The following is a 16284-nucleotide window of genomic DNA, read 5'->3' as shown; positions in this document are numbered from 1 at the left end:
TATTAGTGAGTTGGTTGTGATGCAAAAGAGATGGGTTTATTAGCAACAAAGTTCACTATTTTGGCTTTGTTAACATGCTAAATCTTTTCTTGCATTACCATCACTTGGCATGCCTACTTATTGGACACCTTCCAATCTATTAACAGTGTTGTTAAAGTACCTATCATTGAGAACCGAGTAAATCTCATGCATATATTACAAGCATAGCTGATGATTAACAAGATTAATGTCTGAGCGAAGCTACTGTTTCAAAGAGTAGCAAGTAGTATCCAAACTATGCCAGTTCTCAGTAATAAACTAAGGCTATTCTGCCAAAGAAAAAGAAATCAAACTTGTCCAACTACACAACAGCTCTTGCCCTGCATAATTGACAAAGAAATCTGAACCACATGAACAACTTATAGATGGACAACCATTGTGATTTCTTTCTGGTTCCTCATCAGCTCAAAGAGGCAGACATCTTCTTCTTTCAATTTGTTATCTCTCACGAAGTATTTCCAGCTTCCATGGAGTCCTCGTGTCTGTTTCGTTAAAAGGACTGAAACACGCCATTTGTTGTTCTTCTTCGGTGTGCGAAGAATAATTTCTCGACAACTAGGTGGAAGGTGTTTGACTGCAAAGCCCATAGGGATGTTCTGCGTAATACAGTAGAATAAATATCGGTAGATAAGTGGAAATCAAATAAGAAGTTATTACTCTTTGCAAACAGAAGGCAAATAACAATGAATAAAATTCATATAATGGAGTATTACTGTCGATAACTTTGAAATAATGTAGACCAATAAATAAATGTTTCAAAATATTTGTCTCATTAATTTCAGACTGAATCAAACTCAAAATAGAATTACACACCATTGGATACTTGACATGGAAATAGATTCTTCATCCTAATCTGAAGAACTAAATAAATCTTATCATTTTACACATCAATGTTAGCTTATATGTATTGAGACTTACCAGAAAGCCATTCTTGAAGGAGACATTGGTGCGGCGCATAACCGCTACAAAGAAAGGATTTCCTAGTTGAATAGCAAGAGCCAACTGCCTTACTTTCTCCTCGTGTGCATTAGTTAGAATGACCTTCCTAGATATAAAATACCCAACATTCTTAGTTATCTCATGCTCATTAGACTCAAGAGACTCCTGCTTATCATCACACATTGCGGCATTCGAAGTCCCTACGTCCTTTCCTAAATCATTTTCCGACCATGCAAAAGAAGATAATTAGCATAACCTCAATATTGTCGTCATACTGCTAAACTACATTCAATTACAAAGTACCATGGAACATCAATATGTATCCCTGTTTCAGATATACTGGAGTAGAGGAGCAAAGTAACCTACTAGGTCTGCCAATTGCCTTCTTTGGATGCAGGGAGATCCCTTCATTCCTCTTCACATCTCTCTCTCCGAGGCATGAGTCAAGCTCCTGATCTATGTCTACTCTCTCATGGCAAGCACTTGAAGACTTCTGAGGCTGTAGTGCTATGTGGACACCATGTTCAGATTTGCTTGAGGAATAAATATCAAGTACCTCATGGTGAATCGGTTTATTGATGATTTCCACATAATCATCACTCTTCTCTTTCTTCTGGGAGTCCTTTTTCTTGATAAGAAAAGAAGTGGCTTTCTCACAACCACTTGCATCAAAGATTAAAATATCAAAGCAGGAGTTTCCACTATATTTAAACACTAAAAGGTCACTCTCCTCTATGCAATGAGCCCTAACAAAGTCCTTCCATCCAGATTGGAGAGCTATGTTACCTGAACACTTTGTTACTCCCACATCCCATACTTCACCACTAGGGGCCTTCAGATGAACAGTCTCAGAAATCACTCCTTTAAAAAGGTTGGAAAACTTCTTTGGTATAGTCTACAAGAATAAGAAAAAACATACAAAATGCTTAATTAACAACAAATATATAGAAGTATAACGATAACTGGCTGTAGAAAAAGAGGATGAATGTACAATATCTAACAATAAATGCAGCAACTTGGTGTATGAAAAATTTCAACTAAATGTTAGTTTGTAATATACTTGTGATCTCAAGTTATTTTACATACTTTACTCTGAAGAAAGATGAAACCTCATGCTACCAACTAGAGATACTACTCGTACAACGTTCATCAATAGGTTTTCAGATTTCTAAAGTACGAAGAGCTTCAAATCATGATTAAAAAATTGCAAGTATTTCTTATGATCAGTATCACCAACCATGATAGCAAACATACGGAAACGAAACTTTACCATGACCTTCAAATCATGATAAATATTGTTTTTTGCCAGTATTTCTTATGATCAGTATCTCTCACAATGATCAAAAAAAGAAAGAAAAGAGAAGAAACTTTACCACGCTGCGTGCAAAATCCGACATCATAACCTTGAAGAAATGCATCCTAGTTTTGTCCAAGTGATTCCAGTAGAAATGCTCCTCCCACTCCTTGCAGCTCTCACAGCCGCCATGCATCTTTTCCAAGTAAAATTAAATGGAGAACAGAAGGGGAGAACCAAGTCAGAAAATGAAAGTGAGGAAGAGGAACTAACGAATAGCTAGAGAAGACTTGTACTAATGTTCTTTTTCTTTTATTTTTGACAAATAACAATATGACAAGTTTGACCATCTGACACGATGAATTATTTCTTTCATTTAAAGAAAAGAGGAAGTTTGCTACCAGGTGAGTAAAATAGCAATAATAAAAGCAACAGTACCTCTACCTTCTATATATGTTAAAAGGACTTCACTTTGGAACAATAAAAGGGAGCCCACATTCAAGTACTGCTGCAGAAAAAAAGTACTCGTAGTACTATACTGTTCATGACTATTTTAAAGACTGAAACAGCGATTTTCACTCAATTAATCACTGTAACGATATGGAAAACTGCCAGAATTCTAAGATTATTAAAAGAGTAATTGCACCAATGAAGTAAATCTAATTCTAATATAAAGAACACCTCAGAAAATTTCAAGAACATCTTTCCAGTTGATAAACTAGTTATATTCCTCACATCATAAGACTGAACCCATTAAACGAAACATCTCATACGCTGAAAGAATCAAAAGTATATTCTCTGCATTATATGGATATGGAATGCAAAATTACAGAGCCGAAGCTTTGTTAAGAATAGCTATCTACATCACAGCACCGCATGTCTCACAGAGAGGACGAGATGGACTGTGAGAGAGAGAGCTTGCATTGGTCGCCGGGAAGCCGCAGGAACTGATTCTGGGTTGATCGCCGGCAGGCCGTGGGAAAGCGAGCGTGAGAGAGGACGAAGACGACCAAGTGCTGTGAGTAAATATGTAGCACTAACTTGTACATTAGGATAGCCTGCAAGCAAGATACATGAAGTTTGTACAGCGGACCATGGTAGCCTATGATGCACAGCCAAGTCCATGGACGGCAGCAAATTGCTGCATTCTTGGCCGCAGCAATAGTTCCTGGAACACCCAGTACGTAGAGAGTAATTAATGCCGCAGTACCTCTGCCTTCTAAAGGACTAATCTGTGAAAAAAATAAAGCTTAAGGTCTTAAATGACTAAACGAGCAAACCCTAAGTACGGAGATTGCCTACAATTCCGGATGTAGAAGTTGTACATATAGTGCACTTGATATCCAATCGTAAATAGCCAAAGAGCAGGAACTGCAGGAAATTCCTACATACTGCAATGTGAAATGAGATCATCTAAAATGGTAAACTGGGCAAGCACGGATCGAGCTGAAACAGAGCATTGTGATCACTGGAAAGGAAACTAACTTTATTTAAAGGATAGTTTGTTTAAATAAAGGCAATAAAACAAGAGTTGGTGTTAACTTTTAAGACTTTGATCACATTAATGATAGATATTAGCCCCCACATTGTCTTGAAATAGAAGAGGAGGTGAAATCATCCATAAAGGCATTTATGAAATAGAAGCTTTGGGAGAGAAATGAACTGGTTCTCTCCCAAATTTGAATTCAGAGACGCTATATTTTACCTATTTTATGATTTATATTTTATCTTTTAAAATTTTATAATTCAACTTTTTATTTTTTTTCTTATAATTTTTATTTAATATTTTGACGTTATTTTGACTAGCGGACAATGTTACTAAAATATTCCTATCGCTCCCTCTCCTCCTAAACCCTCAGTCCTCCACCATCTTCTCCCAACCTCAATGTGACACCACCTTCTCTCGTCTTTACGCCTCTTTTTTTATCCTCCACTTATTCTTGAGAGGTTTGCGGGAGAAGATCGAGCAAGTCAATTATGTCAATCAACTCTGATTTTGGAAATCAAAACTTAAAAATGAGAGGATGAAGAAGATGAGTAATTTATATATTTTATAAACTATTTAGTATATTATAATAGAATATTTATTTGCTAGTAGTACAGTTCAAATTAGCTTAATGCGTTAAATAAAAATTATAATTTAAAATAAGATATGATTATAAAATAGATAACATGTAAGATGTGATTTATAAAATAGCTAAAATGGGGTTGCTAGAATATTTTTCTCTGTTGAAATGAAATAGATAAGCCAGTTTGAGAGTTACACTTATGCTTTACCTTCTTAGTAGAAGAAAATTTTCATTTAAAACTCTGTCTTTTCACCTATTTACATTACAGTCCAATATTTAAAAATCAACTTTTCCATTTTATTAAATATATGCAAAAAAATAAATATTTTACTGTTAGTTTTATTAACTAATAAATAAAACAGAGGTCGTGCCACGTAAATATTAAAAATTCAACGTGTAAACTACAAATAGGCAAAATTCAGGGTGTTAAATGCAAACCTCCCCCCCCCCATATTCCATTAAAGCAAGCATCACACCGAATTCCAATCCATATTCCATTAACACTAAATGACAAACAACCGTCACTATTTCTTTGTCAACGCCTGAGAAGAATGATTCCTTCCATTTCATCGTCAGAAACCATCACAAGAGCTTTTTTATTTTTGGTCAACGGGCTAATTTTTCATACAGACCCAAGAATCATACCTCTAGCTCTGTTGACATTAAACAAAAGAAAAAATATATATATCAGAGTACTTATGTGCAAAATCTTCTGTATTTGAGAATAAAGGAACATCCATAGAGACTACTGCTATCACACAGAGAATAAAAGAGAAGGGATGCAAGAAGAGAACAACAGCTTCAGGTGATGAAGGAATGACAAGAACAAAACTTTAGTACCAACTATTTACAAGAAGAAAATCCAAAGAAAGTGAGAACATCCATTTCTGCACAGATACAGATTAAAGGCAAGAGATGAAAGTAAACCATATATGACTCCATCAACAGGATAAGAAGATAACCTAAAAGCAGATTCTAGAAAAGAGAAATTAACCTAAAGTTATAGATGTTTTCAATAGATACCATCTGCATTAAAGATGAACAGTCATGATGTTATCTCGATGTATTTTTCACCATGAGCTCGCCATCACTTTCTGGTTTATGTCACAGTCATCAGCTGCCTGTAAAGCAAGTCAGAAACATGGAAAAGAAACTTGGGTGGAAACATAAGATCTAAATTATAATTGACCGAAAGGATCATGTTCGACAAGAATCCTGAGGTGATGAATTCTGAGCAATGATCGATAACAGATTACTGGTCTGATATCATAATCTCCAATTCAATTAAGAACTTTTGGTAGATGAAAATCTGGAGAACCTAATTTTCTCACCTTACATGATGTACAGCGAAAAGGTGACTATTATGATCCTTTTAAACAAGACAGCAATGATCACAGACATGATACACACAATGTAAATGCTAGAAATGATAAGAAAATTACTGTAGACCCAACAATCACATGTATCCACAAACAAACAAAGAAAAAGATTTTAGGTGAAGGAGAAAATATAAAAATACCAGTAATGTCCTTGAATGAGTTAATTGATTGTATTCATCTGACTACATACATCATACAAACGTTAAACCATCCCATAATAAAGAAAAAAGAGGAACAAAAAGATGTACAGAATACCAGTAGACCTTTGAAACAAAGTTAGTTAATTTTCTTCCAAATCAACTTATAACCAGGCAAAACAAGTTGTAAAACCGTGTGATAGCAAGGACCAGAAAAACCAGATTACCACATCTGGAGACAAGTGCTTCTTCTATTATTCTGTCTGCAAGAACACAAGAATAAAAAATCAAATAACCTGCAATCCTATAACATCCAGTGATGAAACGTTATAGATCTCTAGGTTGAGAACATAACTTGCTTTGGATGATGCAGAATATAGCTACTTCAACTTCTAGTCAAAGCAAAGATTCAATCCTGAATCCAGCCAATCCAATCAAAGAAAAAAGAGAAAAAAAGAAAAAAAGCAATAGGATTGATATTACACGTGACCTCTTGTGGTGCATTCTGTTGCACCTACGATTGATGCACTTGAGGGAAAGTGCAATAAAGGAGGAAAAGAGAACAATAACTAAAACAATTTAACATAAGAAATTAAGAACAGTAGTCAGAATATGCAATGAATCTGAATTATCAATCAGCAACAATTGCATATTGGAAACACAGATCCAGTCATCTGGACAAGTGGAACTAAAGGGATAAAATTGCTTCACGTCTCCGTATCCAACTGACGAAAATCTTACAAGATAGAGGAACAACCTCCTGCTCATGAGCTGCTTTACAAACATAGATGTATGGAAAAGAAGCTCCATATGATACAATGACTAATGTATTTTAAGCAAACTCTACATGGAACAAAAGATTACATACCTAGGAAAATAGGCCAAGAATAAATAAATTCACCTGTTTTCCACAAGTTATTGCCTCCTCGTAACGGAAACAAATGAAGACGCAAAAGAAACAGGTGAAAGATTTAACTTCCCCTCTATAACCATCTACACCTCCCGACCAAACCATCACCACCATTAATGATAGTGTCCGTTACTCCGAACCGCAAGGGAGGCTATCAAGTTAATTTCAGAGTTTAAAGAATCAGTGAGCAAACTCCAGTAGCTATGGTTTTGAAGTTTCCGCAACTGATGATGGCCTGGCACTATCAAGAAATGATGGATCCAGAAACTTTGCAATAAAAGCCCACATCCTATACACATCTTCGAAGTTTGTCAGGAACCCAAGTGAAGCAGTAACAACTTCCACTCTTATAGTGCCACTTTTACTGCCATGGCGGCCACTTGATGTAGGCTTGCTGAAGGAAGTATCAGTCATATCTAGTGCCCCATGTAAGTGCTTCTGGTTCTCCATGACTCTAATATGACTAAGGAAGCCAATGCCCAGAGAGATACCGTCTATCTCAGCTAGCTTTTGAACAGTTTCTGGTTTGATGAATGTGCCGTGACTATCTTTCACACTAAATGCTACAGCTGCTCCCCTTTCATATTTAATCTTAGGACCATAAATGAAGACAAGAGGTACACCATTGTCACCTCCTGAATCAGGTAAGCGCAACTGCAGCAGTGAAGTCACTAGCCAATTAACCAAGTACCGCAACCTAACAGTAGTTTTGCTAAGACCCATCAAGTTCACATGATCAAGATGTCTACAAACTATTTCAGGCTCTCTTCTGTCACTCTCCTGAGCATCATAATTATTATCATCATCTTCTTCTTCGTCACTTAAGGCCTCATCATCTTGTGCATGTCCAGATGATTCAGCAGCATCTGAGTTATGATACAATCTTTCAGCAGTTCTGTTGTCTTCCATGCTGAATGATACCCTACGTCCCATGCTTGTGACTCGTTCAGTCTCTTCCACACCAAAGAATCTACCCCCAGCAAATCTGTTATTGTTCCCCTCCCTCCGTCCGAGCAGACGAAACTCACCTTCTGTTTCCCTTCTTATGGCACTTTCTTTGTTCTCAACATGGCTTTCTAAGAATATTTCTGGGGTGGAACCATTCTCATGAGAAACATGATGTCCAAAAACAGAGATCGAATTACGTGTTATCATGCCATTTGTAGAAGAAAACTTTACAGCCCGATCGCCTGCTGCTTCCTTAACTTCTGGCTCCTCTTGAATCTCACTGACTTGCCGTAAATGATCATTCTTTTCACCATTCTCATAAGGCTCCTCATCTGGATCTTCCTTAACATGGTCTAGATCTTGTGAGACTGACAAAACAGCTGCATCAAACGAGAGAACATGACCATCATAAATTGGGCTCCTTGATATCTTTGATGTTATTTTTGGTGATGCCTTCTTATTAATTTTCCTCAGATTAAACCACGAAGATGGCAAGGGAGATCCCAACTTCCCTTTGCTCAACTGTCCTGAGTGGTCCGAACCTAATGGACTCTGACCCAAATCAATCCAAAAGGAGTTGTCGGATGACTCCCCTTCACTGAAAACGGGGCTCTTCATGACTTCCCCTACTGAAATGCTCTCATTTTCCTCAAAGATGGTGCTGGCCCCATCCCTGTCGGAGCTATTTTCTTGGTCCATCTCGCTCTCAAACACATCTCTTACTTGAGCAGATGTATATGCCCCTGAGAAAGCAGGCATTTGTGCCCCACGTTTTGTCTCAGATTTAGATCCCTCTTCATTTCCAATGACAGTCTCATCTTCAGGTCCATTCAATATGTCTAGTCCGTCCACAGAGTCGCTCAAATACTGTGGAAACACCGGAACAATCCTCACCATTCCTGAACCAGTACCACCATTCTGACTCTGCAAGCTTCCCATCACTGATTTCTTGATTAGGAGGCAACCGAAACCTGTGGGATCAGACCCAAACACTCGGTAGAATGATGTTATAATGAAATCAGGTCGGAAAAGGGATAAACCAAGCGAATCCATGTCCTTAGGACCCAAAGACCCTGCATCAAGCAAAACATGCCAGTTGTTCTGCTGCGCCAGTGCCATCCACTGGTAGGAATACTTGGCCCCGGTAACTCTAGACTGAACCGGGAACACAAAAAGACCAGTAGCTGAATCCTTTTTCCTCCTCTTCTTGGCCGAGATCTGCTTCCTCAACTCCGTGGAGCAGAGCTTGAGCGTCGGCCACTTGAACCATGCACTGTACACCTTAGCACCCTTCTCTTTTGCCTTCTGCGCCATCCAATCCACAGACTGGCTCTCGTGGTCAAACATAGTCAGTAGCTTCTTGTTAGTGTGGAATGGGTAATACTCTGCAAGCAACTTGAATGCATACCCTCTGCTGACAGTGAACACCAGACCATATTCGTTCTCAGGAATGTTCAGGTATTCCATTATGCGAGTTCTGATGTCATGCTCGGCCGTGCCCTTCTCGGCACCGCCATAGAGAGCATGGTTGCTCAAATTGGCGGTTATCTCGGATAGGCTAAACGCAGATGATTCCCAGTATTGGCAGCTCTGGAGATACGAGAAGAGGCCGAAACCGCAGTAGTCGAGGCATACCTTGGCGACCTCCTCCGAGAGGTGGGAGTACTCGTCTGACCGCAACCTGTCTATCTGGTTCGAGGATTCGTATTTGGGATACATGGTGAGGAATTTAGCAAGGGCATCCTCGAAGTCAGGGACGGAGTCGGGAGAGTGGTAGAGACGCTCCGCAGCGAGCGCGGTGGCGCGGAGGAATTCCTTCTGGGCGTGGAGGCGGGCAAGGGATCTCGACCGCCCTATCGAGCTCTCATCGGCGTCGCCCAAGGAGTCGGGATCCATCCCCTGGGATTTGAAGAGAGACCCATCTTCCGACGCCTCCTCGAGGGCTTCCCGGAGCTTGTTCTCCTGAAGTTGGCGAAGAATCGAGGGGCGGCGCTTCCCGCCGCCGTCCCCCGAGCCGGACCCATCTCTCCTGCGATTCTTCCTGTCAAGGATCAGAGCAGCGCACTTGGATATAGGATTCCATAGAGACAGATGCATCTATACTGCTCTCTTCCAAAGCTAGCAGGAAATTTTACAAGGCCATCAGCTTGGTAGGGGCAAGAAAAAAGAAAAACCCTATCTTTTCGACAAAATCAAACACAAATTAGAGGAAAACAAGGAAAACCGTAAAGATTCAACGCCATTATTGAAATTTTGACATGGAAGTGAAGAAAAAGAAAATGAGTATCCAAACCCTAAAACAAAGGTGACACCTTTAGCTGGATCAGAAGAACTCGAATTGGAATGGCAAACAGGAGAAATCAAGAAAGAAAGAGACAACCTCTCAAAGAGGATTTAAACCAAACACCTCTCTGACATCAACAAAAAGAACCCTAGATTAATCTTCACCAACGCAGCAAAGCCCACAGATCTTGCCCTCGCAAACAGAACCCAGATCCCCAAAACTCTCTCTCTCTCTCTCTCTCTCTCTCTCTCTCTGTATCTGTGCTTTTCTCTCTCTCTCTCTCTCTCTCTCTCTCTCTCTCTCCACCAACCTCCCCTGCAACAAAATTAAAAGCAGAAGGCTATCTTTCCCATCAACCGCATTACTCCAATGGTCAATCCATCCATGGATGCATTGATTATTTTACCCACTATGGAACTACCCACTTGCTCTCTACTTTTTTTTTTCTTTTTAACTCACCACAAGATGAAATTCCAATTAACAAAAAGAAAAGGCGGCCATTGACTTCTCTCTCTTAAAAAAAAACTCATGCATGATTGGCTACTCGGCCAAATAATAACTCTCTCTCTTTCTCTCTCATCAAACAAAATTGTAAGTAATTGGGTGGGCCAATTTAGGGTTCTAAGGCTGGGCCAAAAGTCAATGGGGGACAGGGCCTGAGTGTTACGTGAAGCATCCCAAAAGTCTTTGCATGGTGATGTTAACAATTGAATAATATCCTCCCGCATCATACAACAAATTTGGGAACGACTTTTGTAGTCTGATTCTTACGATTTGACCAATTGTGCTGGGAGGTCGTATCATCAAGGGATTTTTTTTTTGTTGTTGTTGATTTGGAACGGGAATAAATTTAATTGGTTTCATTGATCCAATTGTTGGCGTTTTGAATGTTGAGGAGAATTACATTTCACCCCTTGTTTTTTCATGAATTTATATTTCGACTCCCCAAAATTTGGTGTTTTTTCTTCTTCTTCAAAATGAACTCTATATTTCACCCCTTCTTTGATGCCTTTCCGTTAGCGAGGGTCTTTTCTCTCGTGAGAATAAAGTCCAAAAGAGGGCTTGAAAAATATATATTATATAATAGGGTGTGAACTATAAATCTCTCTCTCTCTCTCTTTAAAGAAAGTCAAATATAATTCACACAAATTTTAAAAGAAAAAGTGAAATAAAACTTTTACTAATATTTAATACGATTGAATTAGATATGGGAGCTAATACCACGAACCCTTTGGAAAAAAAAAAATTAACCCTTTGAAAAAAGTTTGAGCAAGTTGTAGTGGTAACCATTAATTAATTAAATTTCAATTTCTATTTAAGATAGTGACTCAGTTGTATCATTCAATTACTCTAGAATAAATAACACAACGCTTAATATTGAATACACTCCTTAATCACTTTCATTGACATAATTTTGAACTCAAATCAACGTAATAACCTGACCAATAATATGATTTGCCGAGTCAATACGATGGTGCCTAGTTAGTTAAAAGGATTAATATTGTTTAGGTGTTTTTGAGTATGAATATCCCGGACGTCAGCTTAATTATGATACCATTAAATTCTAACTTATATCTAAAAAGTAATATTTATTCATCAAACATAGGGTTATTCAAGATTTCTTGGATAAGAAAGTTGCATATGGCTGGTTGGCTTATTCTTGGGCAGAATAGAATAATAGAGTAGAGAGATTATTCAGTTTTGATTTTGGAGTCACTTGAGTGGATAGTAGTAATTAGTCAAATTGCTGGTAGGAATCTTGAGATGGGAAACGATTGATAAGTCAACGCAAAGGAAACGTGGGAATCCAATGTCCACGTACTCAATAACCCCATGACAAACGTTGACCAATGTGACTCGTACTTCTCTTGCCTATGGATTTTTTTAGCTAGCTTTAAATTAGTCCTTTTTTAAAAAATCTTGCTCTTATATGGCTTAAGATTATAATAAGACAAGTTTTTTTGTTCTTTTTCTCTTATTATATTTCAGGTTTTGACGGCGTTTTTTTTAATCTATATTTGTTTTTCTAACGGAAATTTATAGGTAAATTTATAGGTACGTGTATTTTTAGCACTCCAGCAAATATTTATGTATAAGTGTCTAGAATCTATTTTCTCTAAACTTATGTCTACGAAGCATCTAATATTTAGATCTTAATAAAAGAAAGAATATTTCACTTTGTGCATACTTGCAAAAAGAAAATTCTCTCATGTGGTCAACTTAGGATTAATATCTAAGACAAAAAAAAATTGTTTGGAGTAAATATCTAAAGAAAAAATAAACACAGTTAGAAGGATTCACTTGGGAAAAAAACAAAAAAAAAAGAGAGAGAGAAAATTGTTAAGTCCTACTGCTAGGGGTTGAAAAGTGAAAACAAGCCACATTGGATTAGCCCTAATCAGATTTCTTATTCAATTTTTGTCACATATGTGTAGAGATTTTTCTATCCATCTTGATAAGTAACTTTGTATCCATATTTGAATATAATAAAGACTTTTTTTTATATATCTTATTACAAATCTCTAATCTAGTTTTCATGTATATATATTTACTGATTATTTATAAATTTTAGTAATTATATCAAAAAAATTTATATATTTAAAAAATAAATACGGTATATATGATATTCATTCTATATCCATGGTTATACTTAGAGATATGATAATTATGTTTACTATTCATTCACTATTCAAAGAAAAAAAAATGTACATATATATATATAGGTATGATTTTACAGATCAATCTCTATGCATCTCTACCTACCGTCTTTATTTAGGCTACTCATGATATGTGTGTTTCCACAGGTAAATAATATGCAGTCATTTATTTACAAGTTACAACCCTTTCGACAAGGTAATATGACAGATAGTTAAATTAAATTTCAACTTAGAAGGGCTTTAATTCAAGGCTTAATAAAGATTTTTATATTATAGATCACTACACTTATATAAAAAATAAACTTAAACTTTTATAAAATTTGAAGTTATTTTCTTACTTAGAAAGAGAAGAATGGTTTCCCTCTAGTGTGATGATAAGGCATATATTTTACATGGAAAAAAAAAGCTACTTAGTTCACAACCCTTATAGTGAATAGACTTTTGAGTCCTTCCTAGGGTTGGCAAAATAATTGAGCTGGTTCTCGCTCGGTAAGGCTTAATCAAGCTTGAATCAAATTTGATTCAATTCAAACTTGATCCAGACTCAATTTAGGCTTGAATTAAATGTGCTTAAATCTTGATCGACTCGTTTAGGTTTGCTCTCAAAATTGGTTCAAAGTAAAATTGAATCAACTCAATCTTAGATTATGAATTCAGGCTTGAAATTAATTTCAAGCTTGATCAAAGCTCGATGTGATTGCATGCCTAGATCATCCAATGGAAACATGTCCAAAGAAGAGTTAAATCTTATTTGTTGCTATGCCTTCCATGAGCAAAGAGAAAGATAGTATACTAATAGATTCAATTATGAAAAAAAAACCTAAATACTTAGGTATGCTCTTATATCAATTAAAAAAATGTAAGAAAATATCCTAGGAGATAGAATCTATCACACGCTACTAATAATATGTGAAAAATAAAGCGTGAAAAAGTCAATCACAAACATAAAGATTTTTACGTGAAAAAAAACGAAAAAAAATCACGGATCTAAACTCGGATCAAAACCAATCACTAAACTTGTAGCAGTTATAAGACTGACTTACAAAACAACCCGTCGATCCCCACGATTTTGTTTCTCTCAGTCTTGCTCGCTAAAACCCACGATTCACCGCTTCCCGTGATAGGTTTCCAAACCTCAGTGACCCACGAGGTTGATTATTCTACACTTCTGTTTAAATTTGAGAATTGTCTTCAATGGTTCCAAAAGATGATCTCCAAATTAATACTCGAGAGTCCTCAATCCTCCTATTATATTAAATTTTTTATATTTTTAAAGATAAATAAATATCTCTTAGAGATAAGATAAATATCTCTTAAAAAATTCTCCATAAATTCTTTTAGAGATAAGATAAATAGAGATAGATCTGAATCTAAGTCAAATCAGCCGAGGTCGTTCCAACGCCCGCAATGCCCATTTGAATGGGCTCAAATGCCTATTATTTTCTTCTTTCTCAGGAAAATGCGTTTGAACGGATCGAAATGCAGAGTTGTTCCTATGTCCTTGGATATTTTTTAATACCACTTTGATCATCATGACACTGTTTGAGCATTTTAATGACGATTCCAAAACCGTTTTGAATATTTTGACTTTTAATTCAATCTTCCACTTCAAACATCTCATAACTTATCATAACTTGTGCATATGCTTATACATAAAATCTAGACACATTACATAAATAAAAATTATATTTTGAAATATAATTTGCCAATTATATTAGTACAAATAAAACTTAACAAATTACACTTACACCATTAAACTATGGTCTACTAGATATAAAATTAGGGGTATTTTACATATTTTAACTCTTTTCTCTTTTTAAAGGTAATATAATATTCTTAATTCTATTGGATGTTGTTACTAGAGATATAGTGGGCAATCATCTCTCTTTTCTTATCGAACTTTTGCAATTTAATTATATTTAAAATTTCAAATTATTATATAAAATTGAACGTATATATATATATATATAGTCAATGCATATTTTGTTATTTTAGAATGCACATAATTTACATTTGCTATGCACGTTAGAGTATATTATTACAAATAAAAAATTAAATGTTACAAAAGCCCCCTTTCCTTCTCCTAAGCTTGTTAAGTATTTATAATACCAAATTACCTCAATAAAACCCAAATAAGAAATCTAATTTGCTATCCTAACATTTATAAAGCTCTTGAAAAAATAATAATTCCTAATCTCCAATTGGTGTGTGTGTGTTTTAGGGAGAGCTCGTGAATAATTTCATTCATAAAATCATACAGTTACAAATTTTGATAAAAAAAAATATTGAGAAAAATTCTCAAACTTATCTCTGACAAACAAAATATACAACGCATAGATAGAAGGATAATGCCCAGCAACAAATATGAGATATAAAACAATCCATTAAACAATCCCTTACTACTTGGGTAATTCATATGTTATAATAAATAAAAATATGACATTAAACATGATAGGCACATAAGAATAACATAACACCTAGCCCCGACAAAATACATGCACGAAAAGCTTTAGATGTATATAAGTAGCTTAGTAACAACCTCTATCGACCCAGCAAACATAATCTTACATTCACCAACCCACAAAAGAGAGACATAATGATAGATAAAACTACACATATAGAGTAAGATCGAAGAAAGTAAATAATAGATAAGCTCCATAAGAAAGAATGAGGGGGAGAGAGGAAGACAAGTTCTCAAACTATCACGGAAGATGACAGAGATGAGTCGCCATAAAAATCCTAGAGACATTTCATTCTCCTATAGTCTAGCCCAAACGGTTAGAATCGAACCGATTGATTGAAGCTAACGAGAGAGAGATTCGAGAAGAAGCTTGATCACACTCTCACCTTCCTTCGCCACACTAATAGAAGGTTGGTACAAACAGAATAAATGTACAAAAACATAGAGATCTTCTTACACCTCCCCTTACGACTCATCGCATTAATGAACAACCTTTAGGGGCGATTAGAAGTTGAGGGAGAAGAGAATAAAGAAGATCACACATTAGAAGCAAAAACTCTCTCCTTTCTCAGTTGGCTAGTGGATAGGAGAGAGAGTATATGACTTCGCAATGTTAAAAGTATATAAAAGAAACATAAAAGGTGAGAAATGACTTTTAAGTCTTTTATCTACTTTCTTTTTTAGAGAACTACATATCCCATATATATTTAGTGTTAAGATTAGTTTTTTCAAGTTAATTATATTTAACTTTTTAATTTAATATATAAATCTAAGTCCATATATTTTTTATAGCCAATATATATTATTTATTATAATAAATTGCACCTAATATATATATTATTATAGCCAATATATATTTTATTATAATAAATTACACCTAATTTATATAATTTATATATACAGTATATACTAAAGTCTATTATTATAAATCGAAAGCTAGATACAATTAATCCTCAAAATTCTCGGTTAGATCTATCGATACCTTGCAAATTTTTTATCCGCCTACAATTTTCAAATTCTAAAATTTCGTGCGAGACAAATAGAAAGTAGCCGTTGTTCACATGGCCCACACCATTTAAAATTGGAAAAAGAAATCCCAATTTCCCAAACAGCCCCCGAATTCGAAACCCGAATGGCCACGGACCCTCAATTTCAAATCTCCCAAAA

The 16284-nt window shown here is 36.0% G+C and overlaps 2 protein-coding genes across 10 annotated transcripts; both read right to left on the bottom strand.

The window, feature by feature from the left end:
• Window positions 1–166: 166 nt before the first annotated feature.
• LOC140796062 (B3 domain-containing protein Os12g0592300-like) lies at window positions 167–3414 on the bottom strand. Of its 7 annotated transcripts, none has more exons than XM_073148908.1 (5): window positions 3146–3414; window positions 2352–2468; window positions 1282–1873; window positions 958–1190; window positions 167–635 (listed from the first exon to the last, which is right to left on the bottom strand). In XM_073148908.1, the coding sequence occupies exons 1-5, from the start codon at window positions 3395–3397 to the stop codon at window positions 399–401; spliced, it is 1431 nt and encodes a 476-aa protein (XP_073005009.1). In that variant the 5' UTR covers window positions 3398–3414; the 3' UTR covers window positions 167–398. The 7 variants fall into 7 exon arrangements, with proteins under 7 accessions (XP_073005009.1, XP_073005013.1, XP_073005012.1 ...); XM_073148912.1 differs by having other exon boundaries at window positions 1345–1873; XM_073148911.1 differs by having other exon boundaries at window positions 3158–3414.
• Window positions 3415–4804: 1390 nt separating this feature from the next.
• Window positions 4805–10535, bottom strand: LOC140796756 (uncharacterized). Of its 3 annotated transcripts, none has more exons than XR_012110525.1 (2): window positions 6759–10535; window positions 4805–4994 (listed from the first exon to the last, which is right to left on the bottom strand). XR_012110525.1 is itself a non-coding variant. In XM_073149851.1 (1 exon), exon 1 carries the CDS (start codon window positions 9810–9812, stop codon window positions 6969–6971), a length of 2844 nt encoding a protein of 947 aa, XP_073005952.1. In that variant the 5' UTR covers window positions 9813–10535; the 3' UTR covers window positions 6533–6968. The 3 variants fall into 3 exon arrangements, 1 of the variants encoding a protein (XP_073005952.1); XR_012110524.1 differs by lacking the exon at window positions 4805–4994 and adding an exon at window positions 5829–6120; XM_073149851.1 differs by lacking the exon at window positions 4805–4994 and having other exon boundaries at window positions 6533–10535.
• Window positions 10536–16284: the final 5749 nt, after the last annotated feature.

The sequence above is a fragment of the Typha latifolia genome, chromosome 10 (assembly GCF_019914945.1).
Source record: "Typha latifolia isolate L0001 chromosome 10, TyphaL0001v2, whole genome shotgun sequence".
NCBI lineage: Eukaryota > Viridiplantae > Streptophyta > Magnoliopsida > Poales > Typhaceae > Typha > Typha latifolia.
The sequence above is the reverse complement of the archived record's forward strand: the minus strand, read 5'-3'. Positions and strand labels throughout refer to the sequence as shown.